The sequence below is a fragment of the Phyllobates terribilis genome, unplaced genomic scaffold (genome assembly GCF_046119375.1).
Source record: "Phyllobates terribilis strain yellow unplaced genomic scaffold, ASM4611937v1 Scaffold_1__5_contigs__length_1240528914, whole genome shotgun sequence".
NCBI classification, from domain to species: Eukaryota; Metazoa; Chordata; class Amphibia; order Anura; family Dendrobatidae; genus Phyllobates; species Phyllobates terribilis.
Window position 1 is genome coordinate 6,315,538 of NW_027362761.1, and position 25,718 is coordinate 6,341,255.

Sequence of the window (25,718 nt, forward strand, 5' to 3'; positions counted from 1 at the left end):
TTATCGAGGTGATCTTCGTACTCAGGCATGTTGCAAGGATTTTGGCCAGTATTTTATAATGTGAAATCAACAATGAAATGGATCTACAGTAGTGTTCAAAGTAATAGCCATCCAATGTGACTAACCAGATTAATCACGGTTTTTGATATAAATTATATTCGCACTGAATGAGAAAATGTAACATTTTTATTACTAATTAGATAAAAACAACTAACAGATATTACCAATATCCAGGTACACCCAGTACCACGGACAGAAAACTACACATTAGACTCCACCCTAGTTGTCTAGCAGTAGATCAGAATAGATACTGCCAATATCAGTACCGCTAGGGAACTAGGGTGAAGTCTAATTTGTCCATACCGTGCACTTTCCCCTACCGGGTTCTTCAGGGGAGCAAACGTGTCGGGAGACTCACAAGGATTATTGTAGGGCTTTTCACTGTGAAGGACTAGCTGTGGGCTGCCCTTGTCAGGGCGGGAGCTATGGGGTTTGAGGGCCATGTTAGCCTACATAGGGTTTACTAAGGTCTCCCTCTTCGCTCCACCCGACGGTGAATGAACTGGCTTGACTTTCGGATGTCAGATGTCTGGATCATCTCCCTCTCTCTATGGAAATTAGGACCATGGATGAGATTGTTCCTGTTTTTCTCATGTCTTGAAATTCCTGAATATTAACTATATTAGCTAAGCGGTACAGGTGACCACTGTCACTCACAGAGACTTAGACATCCCTGATTATTTTTTACTTTATTGTTTAATAATACCTCTGGGTATATTGGATTACATGATTGATGTTCAGTACCTATATATAGGTATTATATGTGCATCAACTCATTGGTCGTCTTGTCTGTTGTTGTACCTTTTTTGTCCGTGGTACTGGGTGTACCTGGATATTGGTAATATCTGTTGTTTTTTTTTATCTAATTAAGTAATTAGTAATAAGTTATATTTAAAATTTTCTCATTCAGTGCTGGTAAAACAAATAATTTGAGATTGAGTGATTGATTGTTGGGCATCTCCCATACAAATAATTATTTGCTGTTTCTCTATAAATTATATTACCACATGTCAAACAATTTACCAGTTGGTGCAGCAGATTCTAAGAAAACCAACAGACTCGCATTCATGATCTGCATGTTTTTTGAGTCTGTGTATTTGAATAATTAATTGAAAGGGGGGGTGTTCAAAATAATAGCAGTGTGGAGTTCAATTAGTGAGGGCAATCATTCTGTGAAGAAACAGGTGTGAATCAGGTGGCCCTTATTTAAGGGTGAAGCCAGCACATGTCGTACATGCATTTCTCCTTGAAAGCCTGAGAAATATGGGTCGTTTGAGACCTTGTTCAGAATAACCGCGTACTTTGATTAAAAAGTTGATTGGAGAAGGTAAAACTTATAAAATAAAGTGCAGACAATGATGGACTGTTCAGCTAAAATTATCTCAATGCTTTAAAATGGAAAGCAAAACCCAGAGAGATGTAGAAGAGAACGGAAGACTACCATTTGAATGAATCAAAGAATAGCCAGAATAGCAAAGGCTCAGCCAATGATCAGCTCCGGGATGATCAAAGACAGTCTCAAGTCACCTGTGAGTACTGTGACAGATAGAAGATTAGCCTGTGTGAAGCTAATCTCTTAGCAAAATGTCCCACTATAAAAAAAAAAATAATAATAATAAAAAAAAAAAAAAGTTCTGAGGCGGATACCATTTGCCAAAGAATATCACAGTAAAAGATAATGCCTTACCAACACCAGATCAGATTACCAATGCACTACAGGATGCAGCAAGCCTCCATGATAAAGGCGGGGGCAACACATATGCAAAATACTGATGCAGACAGACACTCACTAACCTACTAATTCATGGGGGGGTGGCTGTGTAGTATTAAACATGCACATCGATGGAGTCTGCATAGGGCGCCAGTCACACATATGTGTGGTGCACAGTGTCTGGCTTGCAGCCTATTGATGACGCCCATACTATTAGATCAGGCGGGTTGCCCAGCACTATATATGTGCACCCCCACAGTACAAGTCCATAAATGAGTTACAGAAAACCACATCTATTCCTGACAGAGTGTTATGTCGATGAAGCACAGGAGAAAACCCTTTGAGTGGGAGTGCTCTCCCTCCAAATATTTATCAGACCCAACTCATTGTCCAGCCGACTAAAAGGAGAAAGGGTGTCATTCCCCGCTGGAAGCTTATGTAGGGGTTACAAGTATTAATAAATTTGCCCATAATTATAAGGGGAATATCTGGCCAATCTGCTAGTTTCACTAATATGAGGTGGGGACATATACCACGAGAATAATGCATTCAAAATGTGACCTTGTGCACCAAATTCCAACATACCTGCTCCAAACTTTCCCCCCTCCTTAACCAAGGTAAACCTACCTTTGCATGTAAGGGATGTGGTTCAAAAACATATAGAACCATCTGTTATGTTTTCTTACTGTAAGAACACCAGGAACTATTTCCCCAACTATTTCCCAAAGTGCAAGTGACTCCAGAACAGAGCCCGCTCCACTACTGCAAGGGGAAAAGATAAAGAATTATGCACAGAAACTAATCTGCTAATCTAGCACAAAAATTCTTGGGCTGGCGAAAAAATCCAGGCTCAGACCGGCTGTCTCCGGGAACCATTTTCCCCCCGAAGGCAGAGTACATAAGATTTCTTCTTCCAAAGGCCCCTTGTAGCTTAAGCCCTTCTGGCTCTCATCGCCTGTTGGATCTAACACTCATGAGTGTTCAACCATCTAGGGCAACCAATCTCAGCTTGGCGGGATAAATCCTAGAATATTGTAGGCCCAATGCTTTCATTCTCCCTTTTAATGTCCAGGAACATGGCTCTCTTGTGCTGAACAGCCACTGAAAAGTCCGGAAAGACTGGGACTTTCTGCCCACCAAGCATAATGTCTTGATTCTCTTGAACTTTCCTTAATATTATGTCTCAATCTTTATAATGTAGGCTTTTAAACAGTACAGGCCGAGGAGGTCTGCCAACTGGTCCCGGCATTGTAGGGACCTTCTGGGCTCTCAAATAGGTAAGGACTTCTTTGCCAAAAATGTCGAGCCATTTTTCAAAGAAGCTGTCTTGGGTCGCCTCCTTCCACTTTCTTTGGGACCCCCACCAGCCTATTATTGCGAGTTGACAATTTTCCAGGTCTTCAGCCCTAGCCAGCAGGTTCCCCACTACCTGTGTATGACTTTGAATTTCTCTACAGACAGGGGGAAGAGCGTTCTCCAGCTCACTTCCTCGGCCCTCTACAGCCGTGGTACGCTCAGCACCCTTCTGAAAATCATGGCTGATTATGGAGATCGTTTCCTGAATGAAGCCCACTTGAACCGTCAATGTATCAAGGGTGGTGTTACACTTATCGACTGCATTAAGAACATTCAGTAATGAAGGAGAATATCCCAAAGATGCATTTACAGGGGCACTCTTTTTACCTCCCCAATTAGAGGGCCTCCCTGCCTCTGGGGACCACTTTGAAATTGGGGCAATTTCAAGGGCACCATCCTCCTCCTCCAAAGCTAGGGCGTATATCCGGGCCCTGTTGGGGACAAGTTTACGGGCGTTGTGTTTTGTGCCTTATGAGCAAACTGTTCCAGTCTGCCAGCCACCTTACTACTGATATCCCTCTGCCTCCTTGCACAGAATGAACGTCTTCCTAAAACACTGCCTGTGCCACTCCATTTCCTTGCCAGATATTTTGCTACAGGTCATTTTGCCCTTCTGGCCAGGAATCTGCTCTCCCAGCCCGCTGAGACCCTTTGCAACCAGGGAATCCTCCTCACCCTCTGGAGATAGTGCTTGCGGTAAAAGGACGGCTCAGGAAATGTGTTGCTGAGGCAAAATGGCGCCAAGTCTCTTCCTGGGGGGGGGAGGGGTGATGAAGTGGAGAGTGACCATAACACACTCACCCCTGCCTTCTGCAGGCTGATCAAGTGGAGGTTCAGACAGAGGCCTTCTGGACCCCAGTCTTCCTTTCTCACATGCAGTCTGCGCCCTCTGTTTTATATCTTTGCCACCTACGAAGTTCTTTACTCCCGATCACTCAGAAGATAATGGGCTGATGCTGCAGCCAAATCTGAGACCCCAAGAACCGTCGGGGTAAGTAGATACCCAGGGGCACAGGTATGTATTGCGGTGTGGTTGCTCACCCATCTCCAACTCTCAGCACCAGGTCCTGATCTTAAGATGGCCGCTGTCTTCACTGCAGCGTGTGGAGGGGTTGAAAGGTTTCGGATGCCCCAATGCCGTTTTCCTGCCCCACCAGCAGATTTTTGCAGCCCAGCAGAGTCCTCTCAGAATTGGGAAAGTGAAGTCCGGAGGGGAGATCATGTATCAAGGAGTCTGTTGCCAATTCTTAATCAGGATGTTGAGAACGCTGCTCCAGTGCGGCCGCTCAGGTCAACAGCTTAACCACGTCCCCTGGGCCCCTTTATTTAATAATGTTCCCCATCCTGGGCCCCTATCTTCCCCCGTCTTGGGGCCCTTATGTTCCCCCATACTGCTGCATCCACAGAGAATGTCCCTAGTCATATCCCCTTTATTTAACAATGTCCCCTGTTCCCTTTATTTAACAATGTTCCCTTTATTTAACAATGTCCCCTGTCCCATTCCCTTTATTTAATAATGCCCTCTGTCTTGGTCCCCTATGTACTATGTTCCTCTACCCTCATCTTGGCTCTTGGGCCCCTATGTTTCCTCCTCCGACATGGGCCCCTGTGTTCCCTGCCCTCGAATCTTGGGCCCCTATGTTTCTTCCCCCGACTTGGACCCCTGTGTTCACCCCCCCCCCTTCGTCTTGGGCCCCTCTGTTCACCCCCCCCCCCCTTTGCCTTGGATCTTGGGCCCCTATGTTCCCCCCCTTACCGTTTTGGGCTCTTGTGTTCTCCCTGCTCCTTGACTTGGGCCCCTGTGGTTCCCCCTCACCCCTTCTTGGGCCCCTGTGCCCCCCCCACCCATCTTGGTCCCCTATACCCCCCCAACCCGTCTTGGGCCCCCTGTGTTCCCCCCTCCCACCCCATCTTGGGCTCCCTGTGTCCTCCCCCCACCCCGTCTTGGGCCCCCTGTGTTTCCCGCACCCCGATTTCCTGCTTTTTGCAGCCCAACAGAGTCCTCTCATAATCGGGAAAGTGAAGTCCGGAGGGGAGATCATTTATCAAGGAGTCTGTGGCCGGTCCTTAATCAGGATGTTGGGAACGCTGCTACAGTACGACCGCTCAGCTCAACAGCTTAACCACGCCCCATGGACCCCTTTATTTAATAATGTTCCCCATCCTGGGCCCCTATGTTCCCCCGTTTTGGGCCCCTATGTCCCCCCCCCCACACCCATCTTGGGCCCCTATGTTCTCCCCCCACATCCATCTTGGGCCCCTGTGTTCCCCCCCACCCCAGTCTTGGGTCCCTGTGTTCCACCCCAGTCTTGGGCCCCTGTGTTCCCCCCCACCCCAGTCTTGGGCCCCTGTGTTCCCCCCCACCCCAGTCTTGGGCCCCACGTCTTGGACCCTGTGTCTCGCCCCTCCTCACCCTGTCTTGGGCCCTGTGTCTCGCCCCTCCTCACCCTGTCTTGGGCCCTGTGTCTCGCCCCTCCTCACCCTGTCTTGGGCCTCTGTGTCTCGCCCCTCCTCACCCTGTCTTGGGCCTCTGTGTCTCGCCCCTCCTCACCCTGTCTTGGGCCTCTGTGTCTCGCCCCTCCTCACCCTGTCTTGGGCCTCTGTGTCTCGCCCCTCCTCACCCTGTCTTGGGCCTCTGTGTCTCGCCCCTCCTCACCCTGTCTTGGGCCTCTGTGTCTCGCCCCTCCTCACCCTGTCTTGGGCCTCTGTGTCTCGCCCCTCCTCACCCTGTCTTGGGCCTCTGTGTCTCGCCCCTCCTCACCCTGTCTTGGGCCTCTGTGTCTCGCCCCTCCTCACCCTGTCTTGGGCCTCTGTGTCTCGCCCCTCCTCACCCTGTCTTGGGCCTCTGTGTCTCGCCCCTCCTCACCCTGTCTTGGGCCTCTGTGTCTCGCCCCTCCTCACCCTGTCTTGGGCCTCTGTGTCTCGCCCCTCCTCACCCTGTCTTGGGCCTCTGTGTCTCGCCCCTCCTCACCCTGTCTTGGGCCTCTGTGTCTCGCCCCTCCTCACCCTGTCTTGGGCCTCTGTGTCTCGCCCCTCCTCACCCTGTCTTGGGCCTCTGTGTCTCGCCCCTCCTCACCCTGTCTTGGGCCTATGTGTCTCGCCCCTCCTCACCCTGTCTTGGGCCTCTGTGTCTCGCCCCTCCTCACCCTGTCTTGGGCCTCTGTGTCTCGCCCCTCCCCTCCCCGTCTTGTGCCCCTGTGTCTCGTCCCTCCCCACCCCATCTTGGGGCCCCTGTGTCTCGTCCCTCCCCACCCCATCTTGGGGCCCCTGTGTCTCGTCCCTCCCCACCCCGTCTTGGGGCCCCTGTGTCTCGTCCCTCCCCACCCCGTCTTGGGGCCCCTGTGTCTCGTCCCTCCCCACCCCGTCTTGGGGCCCCTGTGTCTCGTCCCTCCCCACCCCGTCTTGGGCCCCTGTGTCTCGTCCCTCCCCACCCAGTCTTGGGCCCCTGTGTCTCGTCCCTCCCCACCCAGTCTTGGGCCCCTGTGTCTCGTCCCTCCCCACCCAGTCTTGGGCCCCTGTGTCTCGTCCCTCCCCACCCAGTCTTGGGCCCCTGTGTCTCGTCCCTCCCCACCCCGTCTTGGGCCCCTGTGTCTCGTCCCTCCCCACCCCGTCTTGGGCCCCTGTGTCTCGTCCCTCCCCTCCCCGTCTTGGGCCCCTGTGTCTCGTCCCTCCCCACCTCGTCTTGGGCCCCTGTGTCTCGTCCCTCCCCACCCCGTCTTGGGCCCCTGTGTCTCGTCCCTCCCCACCCCGTCTTGGGCCCCTGTGTCTCGTCCCTCCCCACCCCGTCTTGGGCCCCTGTGTCTCGTCCCTCCCCACCCCGTCTTGGGCCCCTGTGTCTCGTCCCTCCCCACCCCGTCTTGGGCCCCTGTGTCTCGTCCCTCCCCACCCCGTCTTGGGCCCCTGTGTCTCGTCCCTCCCCACCCCGTCTTGGGCCCCTGTGTCTCGTCCCTCCCCACCCCGTCTTGGGCCCCTGTGTCTCGTCCCTCCCCACCCCGTCTTGGGCCCCTGTGTCTCGTCCCTCCCCACCCCGTCTTGGGCCCCTGTGTCTCGTCCCTCCCCACCCCGTCTTGGGCCCCTGTGTCTCGTCCCTCCCCACCCCGTCTTGGGCCCCTGTGTCTCGTCCCTCCCCACCCCGTCTTGGGCCCCTGTGTCTCGTCCCTCCCCACCCCGTCTTGGGCCCCTGTGTCTCGTCCCTCCCCACCCCGTCTTGGGCCCCTGTGTCTCGTCCCTCCCCACCCCGTCTTGGGCCCCTGTGTCTCGTCCCTCCCCACCCCGTCTTGGGCCCCTGTGTCTCGTCCCTCCTCACCCCGTCTTGGGCCCCTGTGTCTCGTCCCTCCCCACCCCGTCTTGGGCCCCTGTGTCTTAACCCACCCACATCGCATCTTGGGCCCCTGTGTCTTAACCCCCCCCTACACCCCGTCTTGGGCCCCTGTGTCTTAATCCCCCCCCACCCCGTCTTGGGCCCCTGTGTCTTAATCCCCCCCCCACCCCGTCTTGGGCCCCTGTGTCTTAATCCCCCCCCCACCCCGTCTTGGGCCCCTGTGTCTTAACCCCCCCACACCCCGTCTTGGGCCCCTGTGTCTTATCCCACCCCGTCTTGGGCCCCTGTGTCTTAATCCCCCCCCACCCCGTCTTGGGCCCCTGTGTCTTAATCCCCCCCCCACCCCGTCTTGGGCCCCTGTGTCTTAACCCACCCACATCGCATCTTGGGCCCCTGTGTCTTAACCCCCCCCTACACCCCGTCTTGGGCCCCTGTGTCTTAATCCCCCCCCACCCCGTCTTGGGCCCCTGTGTCTTAATCCCCCCCCCACCCCGTCTTGGGCCCCTGTGTCTTAACCCCCCCACACCCCGTCTTGGGCCCCTGTGTCTTATCCCACCCCGTCTTGGGCCCCTGTGTCTTAATCCCCCCCACCCCATCTTGGGCCCCTGTGTCTTAATCCCCCCCCACCCCGTCTTGGGCCCCTGTGTCTTAACCCCCCCACACCCCGTCTTGGGCCCCTGTGTCTTATCCCACCCCGTCTTGGGCCCCTGTGTCTTAATCCCCCCCCACCCCGTCTTGGGCCCCTGTGTCTTAATCCCCCCCCCCACCCCGTCTTGGGCCCCTGTGTCTTAACCCACCCACATCGCATCTTGGGCCCCTGTGTCTTAACCCCCCCCCTACACCCCGTCTTGGGCCCCTGTGTCTTAATCCCCCCCCACCCCGTCTTGGGCCCCTGTGTCTTAATCCCCCCCTCCACCCCGTCTTGGGCCCCTGTGTCTTAACCCCCCCCCACCCCGTCTTGGGCCCCTGTGTCTTAATCCCCCCCCACCCCGTCTTGGGCCCCTGTGTCTTAATCCCCCCCCCACCCCGTCTTGGGCCCCTGTGTCTTAACCCACCCACATCGCATCTTGGGCCCCTGTGTCTTAACCCCCCCCTACACCCCGTCTTGGGCCCCTGTGTCTTAATCCCCCCCCCACCCCGTCTTGGGCCCCTGTGTCTTAACCCCCCCACACCCCGTCTTGGGCCCCTGTGTCTTATCCCACCCCGTCTTGGGCCCCTGTGTCTTAATCCCCCCCCACCCCGTCTTGGGCCCCTGTGTCTTAATCCCCCCCCACCCCGTCTTGGGCCCCTGTGTCTTAACCCCCCCACACCCCGTCTTGGGCCCCTGTGTCTTAACCCCCCCACACCCCGTCTTGGGCCCCTGTGTCTTATCCCACCCCGTCTTGGGCCCCTGTGTCTTACCCCCCCCCCACACCCCGTCTTACCCCCCCCCACACCCCATCTTGGGCCCCTGTGTCTTAACCCACCCACATCGCATCTTGGGCCCCTGTGTCTTAACCCCCCCCTACACCCCGTCTTGGGCCCCTGTGTCTTAATCCCCCCCCCACCCCGTCTTGGGCCCCTGTGTCTTAACCCCCCCACACCCCGTCTTGGGCCCCTGTGTCTTATCCCACCCCGTCTTGGGCCCCTGTGTCTTAATCCCCCCCCACCCCGTCTTGGGCCCCTGTGTCTTAATCCCCCCCCCACCCCGTCTTGGGCCCCTGTGTCTTAATCCCCCCCCCACCCCGTCTTGGGCCCCTGTGTCTTAACCCCCCCACACCCCGTCTTGGGCCCCTGTGTCTTATCCCACCCCGTCTTGGGCCCCTGTGTCTTACCCCCCACACCCCGTCTTGGGCCCCTGTGTCTTACCCCCCCCCCCACACCCCGTCTTACCCCCCCCCACACCCCGTCTTGGGCCCCTGTGTCTTACCCCTGTGTTCCTCCATACTGCTGCATCCAGAGGAAATAATATTCTTATCTGCCCGCGATCCCACGGCGATTGATATCCTCTTGCTGATTCATATCCGGCACAGACGTTTAAATGGTCGCCTTCTTATCAGAGGCCGGCAGCTGACATCACTGCTATCTCACGGGCAGCTTATGACATCACTGTCATGAACAGACTGGCGCTGATGTCCGCTCCCAGCCCCTGATAGGCTGGCGGCTATTTTAACTATTCCGGTACAGGAAGCTGGTGCGTCCAAGGTTGCATATTCAGTTGAATCCAGCACAGTTATTGGCTGGCTCCTTCTACGTCCAGCTTGTGGGCCGCCAAGGACTCAGAGTCTACTGGAGAATCCTCCAGTGTCCCTCTGGGCTAGTCTGACCCTACACATGAGCAGCCCAGAACAGACTGTTCATGTGTGAGACTTGACAGCCCTGATCTCACTGCAGAAGATTACAAGTTGCTCAGAGCACAGCAAACAATAGATTACATCTCACACACTTTGAAAACTGCTCTAAGGGCCCCGTCACACTTAGCGCCGCTGCAACGATCCCGACAACAATACGACCTGTCAGGGATCGTTGCTGTGTCGCTATGTGGTCGCTGGTGAGCTGTCAAACAGGCAGGCTCACCAACGATCAAGGGAGCAGCGACATCGTGGAAAGAATCTTTCCACGATGTTCTGCTCCTAGTTACCAGCCTGCTGAAGCAGGAGCAGGCTGGTAACCATGATAAACATTGGGTTACTAGGGGCACACGCGCACCTAGTAACCCGTTGTTTATCATGGTTACCACTCTGCTACGGTGAGCGGTTACCGCTCACTTTAGCAGGCTCGTAACCATGATAAACAGCGGGTTACTAAGTGCGCGTGTGCCCCTAGTAACCCGATGTTTACCATAGTTACCAGCCTGATCGCTGCTCCTGCTGGTCACACACAGCGATGTCCACACAAAAAATGGTCCAGGACACTTTGCAGCGATCAGCGACCTCACAGCAGGGGCCTGATCGTTGCAAAGTGTCACACATAGCGTCATTGCTGGTGAGGTCGCTGTTGCTTCACCAAAACCGTGACACAGCAGCGATCTCGCTATGTGAGACGGGGGCTTAAGCTATGGTGGGAGGTGTTCTTATTTGTTTTTGATTGTTGCTGCCTGCTTGATTGAACAGCATCATACAAGAAAAATATATGCTCCTGTGAAAACTGACACAATTGGGTGACACCCAATTTCCTCATAGACTGGAAGCTTGCGAGCAGGGCCCTCACTCCTTTTAATATCTGAGTTATGTTTATTTTGTAACGTATTTTTGTCTATGCAAGCCCCCCTAAAATTGTAAAGTGTGGCTGTATATTTTGGCACTATAAAAATAAAAATGATTACCGTATATTCCGGCGTATAAGACGACTTTTGAAGACTGAAAAATCTTCTGTGTAGTCTGGGGTCGTCTTATACGCCGGTAATGCTTTTGAACTTTCAGAAATTGACATGCGGGGATACTCTGGGGGTGTTAATAAGCTGCCGTGGCCGTATCCCTGCCATGTCGGAGTTAATATAAGGTGGAGGGAGTTAAAATACGGTGGCGGTAGGTCCAGACGGTCAGCGCTTCTGTGCTGAAACGGACACATCGCTGCGTATTCCCAGCTCCGGACACAGCGCAGGGCTTCTGTGCCGACAGCTTTCACTTGTCACAGAAGCACTGCGCTGTGTCCGGAGCTGGGAAGTTCGCATCGCTTCTGTGACAATATATGAAAAGCCGGCAATTCAGCAGCGGCATAAGCCGGCACCCGACAATTTAGAATAGAAAGAATAGAGCTTCACACATAGATTAGATAGATAGAAACATGTCAGTCACATATATATGAAGTACAGTGACAGTATTGCTTACTGTACTTGTCATTTAGTGTAAAGGATTTATTAAAACAAATATTAGTGTTTTCATGCACCGTCTTTTTAAAAAAGCCGGCCGGCAATTCAGCATCTGTACCCGACAATTTATAACAGACAGAATAGAGCTTCACACATAGATTAGATAGATAGAAACATGTCAGTCACATATATATGAAGTACAGTGACAGTGCTGGTTACTGTACTTGTCATCTAGTGTTAAAATAACAGATTTATTAAAAAAAAAATTGGCGTGGGGTTCCCCTTAATTTTAGTCTCTAGCGGAGGTTAAGCAGACAGCTGGGGCAAATGTTTGAAGCCTGGGAAGGGGGTAATACCCACGGAGCTTCCCAGGCTACTAATATCAGCCCCCAGCTGAATACCTAGCCTTTACTAGCTATTAAAATGGGGGATCCCAAAAAAATGATGTGGGGTCCCCCCTATTTTAATAGCTAGCAAAGGCTAGGCAGACAGCTGGAGGCTGATATTAATAGCCCAGGAAGGGTGCCATGAATATTGGCCCCCTCCCAGGCTAGAAACACCAGCCGTCAGCCGCCCCAGGAATGGCGCATCCATAGGATGCGCCAAATCTGGCACTTAGCCTCGCTCTTCCCACTGCCCTGTAGCGGTGGCAGTGGGGTAATAGGGCTGGGGTTGATGTCAGCTTATAATGCCAGCTGACATCAAGCCCAGGTTAGTAATGGAGAGGCGTCTATAAGACACCCCCATTACTAACCCCATAGTCAAAGTTAAAAAAAACACAAACACCCAGAATAAAGTCCTTTTAATTGAAATAAAGACACAATCCTTTATTGTTCTAAATTAAACCATACTTACCATCACGCCCATTCCAGATGAAGCCAACGATCTCCTGCAATAAAAGAAAAATAATAAAGCAACCTCATCCTTACCTCTCCATGGTTCCCACGACAGCTTCAGCTCTGCTACATCGAGATGACAGGCTGGACCGCAGCAGAACGCTGCCATCCAGCCTGTCATCCCGCAGACACTGAGAAGCGCAGGCATGTTTGCGCTCCTCAGTGTCTGGCTGTGACGGCATCCAGATGAGCCGACAATGAACTCAGCTCACCTCCTGGACGTCCGTCACTGACAGCGTGGGAAACTTCTACTGCGCATGCGGGGAGCAGGAGTATTTTCCCACGCTGTCAGTGACGTGCATGAGGTGAGCCGAGTTCATTGGACATGATCTCGGCTCATCTGGATGCCGTCACAGTCAGACACTGAGGAGCACAAGCATGGCAAGCTGAACGGCAGCGTTCTGCTGCGGTGCAGCCTGTCATGTGAATGTAGCAGAGCTGGACCGGTCCTGGGAACCATGGAGAGGTAAGGATGAGGTTGCTTTATTATTTTACTTTTATTGCAGGAGATCGTTGGCTTCAGCTGGAATGGGCGTGATGGTAAGTATGGTTTAATTTAGAACATTAAAAAATTGTGTCTTTATTTCAATTAAAGGACTTTATTCTGGGTGTTGTGTTTTTTTTAATTACTTTACTAGAAATTCATGGTGTTCATGTCTAATATTGGCGTGACCCCATGAATTTCGGGCTTAGGGCCAGCTGATAATGCCAAGCTGGCCTTAACCCCTTTATTACCCAGTGAGCCACCGCACCAGGGCCCTGGATGAGTTGAGTACAGCGCCAGAAGATGGCGCTTCTATGAACGCGCCATTTTCCGGGGTGGCTGCGGACTGCAATTTGCAGCGGGGGGGGCCAGAAAGCTTGGGCCTCCCTGCGCTGCAGATTCCAGTCCCCAGCTGCCTAGTTGTACCTGGCCGGACACAAAAATAGGGCGAAGCCCCACGTATTTTTTTTTTTTAATTATTTCATGAAATAATTAAAAAAAAAAGGGCTTCCCTATATTGTTGTGTCCGGCCAGGTACAAATAGGCAGCTGGTGGTTGGGGGCAGCCCGTTCCTGCCTGCTGTACCTGGCTGGACACAAAAATATGGCGAAGCCCCACGTCAACATTTTTGGGAAAAATTAATTACAAAATTAATAATTTAGGGACTGCATCTTTATTAACCCCTCAATTGTCATTTAGTGTTAAAATAAAGGATTTTTTAAAAAGAAAATTGGCGTGGGATCCACCATCATTATAGTCTCTAGCGGAGGTTAAGCAGACGGCTGGGGCAGATGTTTGAAGTCTGGGAAGGGGGTAATACCCACGGAGCTTCCCAGGCTACTAATATCAGCCCCCAGCTGAATACCTAGCCTTTACTAGCTATTAGAATGGGGGACCCCCCCAAAAAATGACGTGGGGTCCCCCCTATTTTAATATGTTTATGAGTGACCGTTTTCCTGCTATATACCTGCATGTCATAAGAATTTAAATTAAAAAAGGACCATGTTAAATTCAAATCTGTTTTTTTTTAATTTTTACCGGTGTTTGGTATGCGTTGGAAAAGGGGTAGTCTTATACGGTGAATATATCCTAAACTCTATATTTTAACAGGAAAGTAGGGGGGTCGTCTTATACACCAGGTCGTCTTATACGCCGGAATATACGGTACTTGTCCTTTATATTAAAAAAAAGTTAAAAAAAGGATGAAAAATACTTTGCTGATATCTCCGCAACAGAGAGGCAAAACAAACAAAACCTTTTACTCTGTTCTACTGCCACTATTACTTTTGGTGAAAGGTCCTCTTAAGTTCTATATTGCTTTTTATTTTGCAGGTGGTTCGACCCTTTTTATTGAGACATCGCTCCATCGACCCCTAGACAAAGATAATAAAGATGGTTCTTTAGAAGTAACAGGTCAACTTGGAGATGTTATGAAAGAGAGTGCTAAAATTGCTTACACATTTGCACGTGCATTCCTAATGAAGAAACACCCTGCTAATGGATTTTTATTGACATCACACATACATTTGCATGTGCCAGAGGTGAGAGTTATTGCTTTATTTCCAAGTATATTTTAAGGCACATCCTAATAGATTATTTTGTTATATAACCATTAAAGGCATTGTGCGGTCAAAACGATAAGTCTGCAGTCCTACTGTATGAATTCCTCAGCTCACGCACTGTGCTCTGCGGGGATTTGCCGGTTTCTGAGCTGGGATCGGAGGGTATGTAAAAGTTATACATACTCCCGGCCAGAACCCGACTAGTGGGCACGGCCTGGCTCCATATACTTATATAGATCGATGCCGCACCCAGTCTAGTGACCTGACCATCCAGTAGGTGTGGTCTCGCTCACTACAAGTGCATGGAGCGAGGATGCGCATGCTAGTCGGATTCTGGCTGGGAGTATGTATAACTCATATGTACCCGCCGGTCCGGTCTCATACCGGTGAATCCCTGCAGCGCACAGTGGGACTGCAGACTTATCGATTTGAACCGGACAACCCCTTTTAATCCAGCCACAGTTTTGCTCTGATTATTGTGCAGACTTTATAACTTTATTTTCCTTGGAGTACTTTGATCTTGTGTAGACTCTGTAGTTTTTTATTTATTTTATGTGACGACTTTAGAACATCTTCATTGTCTTTGGATTTGTTATAAATTTGCTATCTATACTCTACATAAATTATGTTCAATATATATTATTTATCTATTTATAATATTTTTACCACCCACGTGTATTATTTTTTCTTTTGAGTTTTTTTGTTTGTTAGCATTATGTACATGGTTAACCCCTTTACCCCCGAGGGTGGTTTGCACGTTAATGACCGGGCCAATTTTTACAATTCTGACCACTGTCACTTTATGAGGTAATTACTCTGGAACGCTTCAACGGATCCCCCTGATTCTGAGATTGTTTTTTCGTGACATATTGTACATCATGATAGTGCTAACATTTCTTAGATATCACTTGCGTTTATTTGTGAAAAAAATCGAAAATTTGGCGAAAAATTTTAAAATCTCAATTTTCAAACTTTGAATTTTTATGCCCTTAAATCAGAGAGATATGTCACACAAAATAGTTAATGAATAACATTTCCCACATGTCTACTTTACATCAGCACAATTTTTGAACCAATTTTTTTTTATTTTTTTTATTAGGGAGCTATAAGGGTTAAAAGTTGACCAGCGATTTCTCATTTTTCCAACAAAATTTACAAAACCATTTTTTTACGGACCACATCACATTTGAAGTGATTTTGAAGGGCCTTTATGACAGAAAATACCCAGTACACAGTAAAAACTATTTTATAGAAAAACTTTTTTTGCATCGCTTTATTCTGAAAGCTATAACTTTTTATTTTTCGGATGATGGAGCTGTATGGCGACTTGTTTTTTGCAGGACAAGATGACGTTTTCAGTGGTACCATTTTTATTTCCATTTGTCTTTTTGATCGTGTTTTACTCCATTTTATCTTTGGTGGTATAATGATAAAGCGTAGTTTTTTGCTTCGTTTTTCATTTTTTTTTTTTTACCTTGTTCACTAAAAGGGTTAACTAGTGGGAGATTTTTATAGGTCAGGTCGTTCCGGATGCGGCGATATCAAATTTGTGTATATTTATGGGTACAGTATATGTTTATTTTTTTATATATTTCATCCGGGTCACCATGGCAACGATCGGGACACTGCGCACAGAGTGCGGGGTCCCGATTGAAGGTAAGAGAGGCTCTGCTTGCTCCCAGAATGGTGCGATCGACTTTGATCGCAGCATTTCGGGGGTTAATGTGCCAGGACTGGTGCGCCATCGCTCCTGGCACATGGTACCGGGTGTCAGCTGTGAGAATCAGCTGACACCCGGCGGCAATCACGCCTGCACAGACTGTGTGCGGCCCGATCGCTGGTCAGTAATAGTACGTCCCTGGTCAGTAAGGCCCAGGTCACAGGGACGTACTATTACTGACCACGTCAGAAAGGCGTTGAGGTTGACATTCAAAGTGTAACCATGGTTTTAATTTTTATTTCATAAATCAATAGTACACATGAAAATAAGAAAGATTGTAATATATCTTATCAGAGATATTTACTTCTTTCTCCTGGACTGATATTTCACTTTCAATTCATGGGTAAAATCTGTATTCAATAAAGACTGACTTTACCATTGCTGAGGTAGGAGATGACAAATGGTGCTCATAGTATTCTATGTAGGGGAAAACTGAGTATCTGGAGGCAAACACAGACTTTCTGCTGCAAGTTCTCCTGAAGCAATTATAGTAGTTCTTCATAGAACTTTATGAGCACCAGTAATCCTCTCCTTACTCTTTTCATATAAAAATCTGTATTCACAGAAGAGACATTTACTAGTTATTTGAGAATTTGGATAATGATCAGTCCTGGAAGAGAAAGAAGCCGATTTCTCTGATGAGATATGTTACAAACTTGCTTATTTTCTCGTATATTATTGATGGAAAATTATTAAAAGGACTGTTACAGTAATTATAGTACGTCATTTTTGTTTTTAATTCCAAGTATACTACTGATCTCATTGAACTGAATCTAATAGTAGTAAATTATAGACTGTAAAAATTGCCTTTGTTCTGTATAGGGTGCTACACCAAAGGATGGCCCTAGCGCAGGCTGTACAATTGTCACTGCACTGCTTTCTCTAGCTCTGGGACGTCCAGCTCGCCAAAACGTGGCCATGACTGGAGAGGTGTCACTGACTGGGAAAATCCTGCCTGTTGGAGGCATCAAAGAAAAAACTATAGCTGTGAGTAACAATTAGTTCTTCATGTAAACTATAGCAATTCTGACATTTCCTAAACATGCTGCAATATCATGCTTGTTATGGTCAGTGATTTTATTATATTTGAAAATACTTAATAATTTGTTATGACCAAAATGCCTCTTTAAAGGAGCGCTCTGAGCCAAAATGATGTTATACTGGGTGCTGTGCCTGACTGGTGACTGGGATGGCACAAACCACAGAAATTCACTTCAGTGCTCTTTAAGGAGGACTTGGCATCAGATCCGAAGTGGTCATTCTTTCTTATTTTACTCCTGCTGCTCACGTGAGTATTCAATGTTTTTTTTTCGTCATTGACCGCTCCTGCCGATTCAGCTTCTCCCTGTCAACAGAGCAGCTGTTTCTCTTCCTGTTGACAGGGCAGGACTACTGATGATGGGTAACAGAGAGCCGGTTGTCAAATTGGGGAAAGCCAGCTGTCAGCGAGGAAGAGAAACTGCTTGTCTATTGACAGGGAGAAGCTGAATCTCTGGCAAGAGCGGTCAGTGACCGGTGCCGGGTACAACAGGTAGATAGTTGCCTCTGTTAGCAACTACTTGCTTTTTTTAAAGTCCTGGATATCCCCTTTAAAGAAGTTGTCTACTTATTGGATAACCCCTTCTCATACCCCACGCTTGGCCCCAATAAAATAAAAAAAAGCTTTTACTCACTTTCCGGGCCGGCGCCGTTCCAGCACTCGCATTCCCGAGGCTCCCTTGCAGTTGTGACATGTGAGCCCGACATCCAATCAGCCCCATTGTCACTGTCCCCGCCTTTGGACAAATTGAACATGAAGAGAAAGTCAAAGAACAGCTGCAGCCCGGACTTGATCTTCATGTTCATTTCGACAGAAGGCAGGGCCAGTGATGCCAGTACTGATTGGGATCCGGGCTCATGTGTCACAACAACAGCATGAGAGCTCTGGAACGGCACAGGTGGTAAGTATAGGCACTTTTATTTAATGGGGCCAAAAATTTAGATCAAGAAGGGGTTGTACTAGTAGTGGACAACCCCTTTAAGTATTTAATATGCAGGTGCACAAATACACTGTGGCTCTTATATACAAACTACATGCGTACACTGTGTGTATCAGCGATTAATGAACTCCACTATTGCTATACACACAAACGTATTTCCCCTGCGTATTTGTGCACCTGTATATTAATTTTATTGTTTGTGTGTGTCCTATATAATTTTTTATGTTTTTTGCAATTGGAGATCATATATGATCTCAGATGATCGCATTTAGTCTAGGACTACACAGCAATTTTGGCCGCAACACTTGTCCATGGTTTGCTTGGTGCTGCTGTTACATCACAGCACAACATCAGTGAAAGGGTATTGCGAAAAATAAGTTAAAAGAAGTCCATCCTCGTTGAATTTTTTTCGACCTCATTTACTTGTATTGTGCTGCAATGAAATAGCGACGTGTCGCAGCCAAAGCTGCCGTATTGCCCTAGTCTTAGGCTAGGGCTACATTGCGACATATGTTGCGCAACACTGAAATTCCAGTGTCACATTGCGACTGCTTTTAATGATCTTTTAAGGTGTCGCATTGTGACCTGCGACAGTCTCCAAATTAGTGACAAGTTGCATGCTACATTCATCTTCTCGCAGCAGAGCTCTAAAATAGTCGCATGAAAGCAAGTCACAGACAAGTTGCACAGATGTTTTTGCCAACTTCTCTCAGTTACTTGAGTGTGACATATGTCATGTAGCCCTTTTAATCTATTTTTTTCTACTAACGAGTGAGGAGCTGCAACACTTTCACCAATCAAACTGTGTAGGGTTCATGATTTCCGACATCTGAATTATACTAATTTTTGGTCTCTTCAGTTTTTAACATTTTGTGCTCTACTTAAAGAAGCACTCCCACAAAGCTCTTTATTGCCTGTGTAAATTTATATATGATGTAGGGTAAGTGCGATGATATGCTTATCAATTGTTATCTTATCTGGTTTCCAGCACCGCTTCAGTATTCTTCTGAGTCACTTAACTTTTATTCCAAGTTGCCAGATCACTCTAGTACCGCAATGGCGAACCTTTTAGAGACCGAGTGCCCAAACTGCAGTCCAAAACCCACTCTTTCGCAAAGTGCCAACATGGCAATATAACCTGACTACTGAGGTTTTAGTTTAGAAAAACAACTCCTGCATTAGCGCGCTATATATGTAAGCACTGCGCTCCAAGCCTAAAGATACTAGCCACCGATTGCAGAGGAGGTCTGTTCTTGAGAATGGAGAGGATTTTTAGTCAAAAGTAAAATTGCAAAGTGGTTTGTTTTTACAACCTCTTTACAATTGTAACCCTTTAAGTCAAGGATGTCAAACTCAAATACACAGAGGGCCAAAGTTAAAAGCATGGACAGAATCGCTGGCCAACCTTGATATTTGTTTAAAAAAAAAAAGTCTACAATTGAGGAAGTTTTTCCATATCAAATAAGATGATAGATTTTTGTAATTATATTGTAATAATATGTTATGTAAGAGCAGTAAAAAGCATATGGCCTAATTTAAATGTCATAAAAAAAGATAAAAAACCTTGAACAAAACAGATAAAATATGATGCAAACAAAAAAGTGCCTCCAAACACCGTATGATACCCCCACAGTGAATTCCTCCACACCCACAGTATGATAATCCTACTGCAGCCCTCTCCCTCAATCCCCCCCAACAAAGAATGTTGACCCTGTCACAATATGATTCTCCAACTGTAATACCCCTCACAGCCCTCAATATAGTATAAAGGCCACAAAAAATCCTCCATACAGTATAATGGCCCCACGTAGTCCTCCATACAGTGTAATGGGCTCCACGCAGTGCTCCACATAGTCCTCCGTGCCGCGCAATGGGCCCCCCGCGTGGTCCTCCGTGCCGCGCAATGGGCCCCCCGCGTGGTCCTCCGTGCCGCGCAATGGGCCCCCCGCGTGGTCCTCCGTGCCGCGCAATGGGCCCCCCGCGTGGTCCTCCGTGCCGCGCAATGGGCCCCCCCGCGTGGTCCTCCGTGCCGCGCAATGGGCCCCCCCGGGTGGTCCTCTGTGCCGCGCAATGGGCCCCCCCGGGTGGTCCTCCGTGCCGTGCAATGGGCCCCCCTGCGTGGTCCTCCGTGCCGCGCAATGGGCCCCCCCCCCGCGTGGTCCTCCGTGCCGCGCAATGGGCCCCCCCCGCGTGGTCCTCCGTGCCGCGCAATGGGCCCCCCCGCGTGGTCCTCCGTGCCGTGCAATGGGCACCCCCCCCATGCGTGGTCCTCCATACAGTATAGTGGGCCCCACATAAAAAAAAAAACAAAAAAAACACAACTTACCTCTGCCTGTTCCTTCGCCGTCTCTTCATATATCAGAGTCCTACCTGTGGGCATGCGCGCCATCTCCTCAGCACTAGCGCTGCCGCCATTCCCCTCTGCATACATGCCATCCTCTCAGCACTAGAGCGGCCAACCTCTCCCTCCACAGCACCAGAAAACTGGCATAAACAGTGCTAAAAACACATCCACATTTTTGCACAATGCGAGGTCGTGCCAAACTCTTGTGACCTTTTATCGTTTTCACGCCATTTTTGCTCCGCTCAGACAAAAAAGTGGATGCAGCTGGGGCACGGGATCATGAATGTAACGAGCAGTGGCATATTTTACACTACAAATCTTACTCCTGTACTTGACACAGTTCAGTTTAATTTGGGTTCTAGGGCTAGCTGCATATATGATTTGTGTTTATAAGATTTGGGGAGGGGAGGGTCGTTCTGGTTTTGTTGGGTACTTAAGCCAGAGCGGCATTTAACAGATTAACAATTGTGGTCTGCACTTTGTGCCACCTGTATCTGTTGGAGGCAGGTCCTGGCTGTAACACACTGCGCGTGAGCTCGCTCCATACACCCGCTACCGACTTGTGCCGTACATGTACGGCGGATGTCGGTAAAGGGTTAAAGAAGTTTTAGATCTGCAACAATGTCAATTATTTTAGTGTTTTTACAGTGTTTTTCACTCACTCAAATTAAAGGAAAAATAATGCATGTAAAAACTAGAGAATTTTACACAGCATTTTTCCAGCCAATACTCCAGTATTTCTGCTGTAAATACTGAATGTGTGTACATAGCCTAAGGCCTTGCTATCCAAACTGTAAAACACATGTTTTAAAAAAGATGTCTGTAGAGCATTTCTTCCTGGTCTTTTATACAGTTCTTGTTAGTATAAAAGTTGAAGTGATTCACCCTCACACAGGTCTTCTGGTGCATACAATGCCGGGAGCATGAGTCACACAGCTGGCTGCAGTTACTAAGAAGAATGTAGAAAAGGATGACCAAAGTGATGCTACATTATAGAGTGATGCGAGGGGGTATCTTACTCAGTATAATAGTAAGCAATGTATCATAGCAGGGAAGGATAGAATGTAGCTGTGATGTCTGTCTTTTTTTCATGTGCTTAGGGTTAAAGGGGTTGTTCACATTAAAGAGAACCCAACAACTGATTCATACTGAACTACTGGCGGCATAAATCAGTTTGGCTTTTTCATTTTAGACAGGTGTGTTTTACTATGAAAGCTACTTTCAGACAAAACATACTTGTCTGAAATGACTGAGCCCAACTGATTCATGTTACCCTTCGTTTGGGCAGCATGAATCACCTGTTGAGTTTGCTTTAAGTGAAAAATCTGCCCACAGGCAGCATCGCTGTCAAAATAATTTATATCCACCCTCCATTCCAACACTATGTCCCAGATGTTTTAAGGCCCCGTCACACTTACCGTCTTTCCACGATGTCCTGCTCCTGGTTACCAGCCTGCTGAAGCAGGAGCAGGCTGGTAACCATGGTAAACATTGGGTTACTAGGGGCACACACGCACCTAGTAACCCGCTGTTTATCATGGTTACCACTCTGCTACGGTGAGCGCGAGGTTACCGCTCACTTTAGCAGGCTCGTAACCATGATAAACAGCGGGTTACTAAGTGCGCGCATGCCCCTAGTAACCCGATGTTTATCATGGTTAGCAGCCTGATCGCTGCTCCTGCTGGTCACAAACAGCGATGTGTGCTGACCAGCGGGAGGCCAACGACCAAAAAATGGTCCAGAACATTCTGCAGCGATCAGCGACCTCACAGCAGGGGCCTGATCGCTGCAAAGTGTCACACACAGCGACATCGCTGGTGAGGTCACTGCTGCGTCACCAAAACCGTGACACAGCAGCGATCTCACTATGTGAGACGGGGGCTTTACACTGGTGGTCTGTTTTCATTGGTTGTAGAAAACACATTACCACTGCAGCAAATTAATGGCCTCAGCAGTGTCTTGCTGTATGTGATGTCTGCAGCCAATGTGAACGGTACACCAGTGGGCACACTTAGAAAGACCAGAGCTTGAATATCTATGGTTAATTATTTTAGAAGTATTTCTGCCCTTTAAAAAATTGTATATGCTTTTAAAATTGCAAATGCTGCAAATGCCCAATGGACCTCTGAGCACGTAAAGGGAATCTGTCACAAATTGTTGCTATGTAATCTGAGAGCACCAAGATTTAGAGGCTGAAACCCTGATTAGATTGATTTAGTTTGCAAACTGGTAGGTGGCACAGCCTTTGGTAATGGTAAAACTTGAGGGTGGTGCTAGTTTCTGAAGAGCCAAGGGGAGGAACTGCACACCATTGGCACATGAACATGCTTAATTAGAATTTATTAATATTATTTTATACCCATTGATCTCCCTGCCATTGCTTTACCAATATGTAATGTATCGGGTGAAACACCCTTCATCAGATGTAAAAGTAATGGTCACTACACATAAGTTAGAATATTCCAATTGTAGGGATTTGTACTCACTGAGCCGCGTTGGAGGTAGGCACAGGTTCACACAGTGATGCAGTCCCTGGGTTCAAACAAACTGGTGGTTTATTTAGTGTCCATACACCAGTGAAGAAACAAAAAGTAACAGCCTTTTCCTGGCACAAAAAGGTATAACAGAACAAAGCTCAAAATAACAAGTCCATGCAGCACGGCCTCAGCCGTTTAAACAAAGTGCTTTTCTCTGCCTCCTGCAGAGTCTAAGGAGCACATGCAAGGTCTGCTCACCTTGCCCAACACACACAGACAGACTGAGACAGGAGCAGCTATCTTAAATCAGCCTTCCAAGACCTGGACTGGAGGTAAGTGAGCAGCTGTTCCCCCCCCAGCTCTTTCAGCTGCTCGTAAAACCCGACCATGTAATCCGGGCCCATTAAATTCCTCCCAGCACTATGTGTGCTGGAGCCTGCTTCTCCTGGTCCTACATCACCGAAGCTTGGCACTTCGGGGACACATACCTCCCGTCCACGACCTGTCCGGCAGCCACCTTACACAGGGTACGAGGTGGGCTTCACCTTTGGTCCAGGTTCACCATTGTTTAGGTGAAGCCAACTCCGTACCCTGGACTACTCTGACTTATGTGCAATGACAATTAATTTCACATCTTATGAAGGGTGCTGCACCCGAAACGTTACCAATTTGTATATCAACTTTTGTGTGATCAGTGGATATGAAATATTTGTAATAAATGTTAATTAAGCATTTCCATGTGCTTTTGGTGTGAAGTTCATTCCCTCTATCTAATCCTCATTATAGTGATGTGTCACTTACTGGACTGTGTTTTGCTTTAGTAGTTTTATTAGTAGGAGATTATCACTACAGGACAAGCAAGCTGCCCTTGTGCCCCTTAGTTCAACCATGCACTGCATTTAGCAGTTTTTTGTTTAACAGCTTTCTATCACTATACAATGTAATCAGTGGTGTGGGTGGGGATTACACAGGGCTCAACATTCTGCCCTCTGCTACATCTACAGCAGAGAAAACTATGATTCTATCATAACTACTGCATCCAATAAACTAAGTGATACATTGATGGAATCAGGGTCACTGTACTTACATCATGCTGTTGTTAGATTAGCAAGAACCTGCTAACAGATTCTCTTTAATCAGCATTTAAAGGGAACCTATCACCAGAAAAAATTCTATTAACCTGCAAATATGGGGTTAATCTGCAGGTTAATAACTTTACTAACCTGCCCAGCGCCCGCACTTAGCCAAACACTGCGGGAAGAAAATAAACTTTATTTTCCCCTGCAGTATTCGATTTCAGTCACGGGGGCGGCGCCGGAGCTGGTTCAGTCACCGCTCGGAGGATAGAGCGCTCTGCGCCCCCTGCCCTGTCTGACACTGGCTTTGCATCGGGGCTGGCTGTCAGTCAGGGCTCTGTATACTCAGGGTGGTGACTGAGCTGCATCAGCGCCGCCCCTATGACTGAAGCCAGAACGCTGCGGGGAAAATAAAGTTAATTTTCTCCCTTTCTCTCCACAGTGTTCGGGTAAGTGTGAGCGCCAGGCAGGTTAATAACACTATTAACCTGCAGATTAACCCCATTTCTGCAGGTTATCATTTTTTCTGGTGAAAGGTTCCCTTTATTTTATTAGTGTTTATGAAGTTTTATAATTTATAACCCACATAATATTCTTTCTCTTTTATTCCAGGCTAAAAGAGCAGGTGTTTCATGCATCATTCTTCCTTCAGAAAATAAGAAAGATTACTATGATCTAGCCAATTTCATTACCGAAGGGCTAGAAGTGCATTGTGTTGGACACTATGATGAAATTTATGATATTGTCTTTCCAGCACACTGACACCTGCCAATTCCATTCAATTCTCCATTTTGGTGTCACCCACTGGAATAGCTAGCTTTATATAGCTGCTACGCAGCCTATATCAATTATGGATTCATTTACTTTTTGACTTAGTAAATATGGTAATTATTGATGTAATTATTAAAATGATTTTACAATATCTAACTTGAGCCTGCATGTGTTTTTTCTGTTATTTATGAGTTAATGTTGGCAAATTTAGCCTATGTTCATACAGAAGATTTAGGTGGAACCCCCAAACAGATGTCAGCCATGTTTAAAAAAAAAAAAAAGTTTCTTGCATATTCCCCATCAGTGATCCACAACCTTAACTCCTTTATACCGAAGCCTGGTTTCACCTTCTTGACTAGGCCAAATTTTTAAATTCTGACCAGTGTCAATTTATGAGGTAATAACTCTGGAATGTTTCAACATATCCCCGTGATTCTGAGATTGTACTTCATGGTAGTGGTAAATTTAGATTGATATGATTTGCGTTTATTTATGAGAATATAAAATATTTGATACATTTAGAAACATTTGCAATTTTTGAACTTGGAAATTCTATGTCCTCAGTACACATATTCATACAGGACAACATGATAACATTTGCCACATGTCTACTTCATGTCAGCATCATTTTTTAATCCTATGGGTTTTTTTGTTGGGAAGTTAGAAGGGTTAAAAGTTTCAGTAATTTTTCAGTTTTCCAACGAAATTTACAAATCCTATTTTTATTTATTTATTTTTTAAGGGATAACTTCACTTTTGAAGTGACTGACGGTCTTATGTGTCAAAAAACAAGACCCCATTGTAAAAATGGCTCCCCTCATACTATTCAAAATGTCATTCAGTAAGTTAAACTTTTCAGGTGCTTCACAAGAATAATAAAGTGGAATAAAATGAAAAATTACATATTCTTCCCTAAAATGATGTTTAGTCCCATTTTTTTTCATTTTCATAAGGACAAGGGTAACAGGAAAAAAAATGGACCATCCAATTTTTTGTGCATTTTCTCCAGAGTACGCCAGTGCTCCATATGTAAGGGAACACTATTGTTTGCGCACGCAGGAGGGCTTGGAAGGAGCGCTATTTGACTTTGCAAGCTAACATTTGACCTAAATAGACTGCAGACGCCACGTCGTATTTGAAAAGCCCCCAAGGTGCCAAAACAGCAGAAAC

At 47.8% G+C, this 25,718-nt stretch overlaps 1 protein-coding gene across 1 annotated transcript in view; it reads left to right on the forward strand.

The window, feature by feature from the left end:
- LONP1 (lon peptidase 1, mitochondrial) overlaps positions 1-24,554 on the forward strand; it is a 213,826-nt gene extending 189,272 nt beyond the window's left edge. The window contains exons 16-18 of the mRNA XM_073653197.1: positions 13,951-14,159; positions 16,723-16,887; positions 24,390-24,554. Of these exons, the coding sequence (XP_073509298.1) occupies positions 13,951-14,159; positions 16,723-16,887; positions 24,390-24,539 (524 nt within the window). The 3' untranslated portion in view covers positions 24,540-24,554. The remainder of the gene's footprint in view (positions 1-13,950; positions 14,160-16,722; positions 16,888-24,389) is intronic.
- The last annotated feature ends 1,164 nt before the right edge of the window (positions 24,555-25,718 follow it).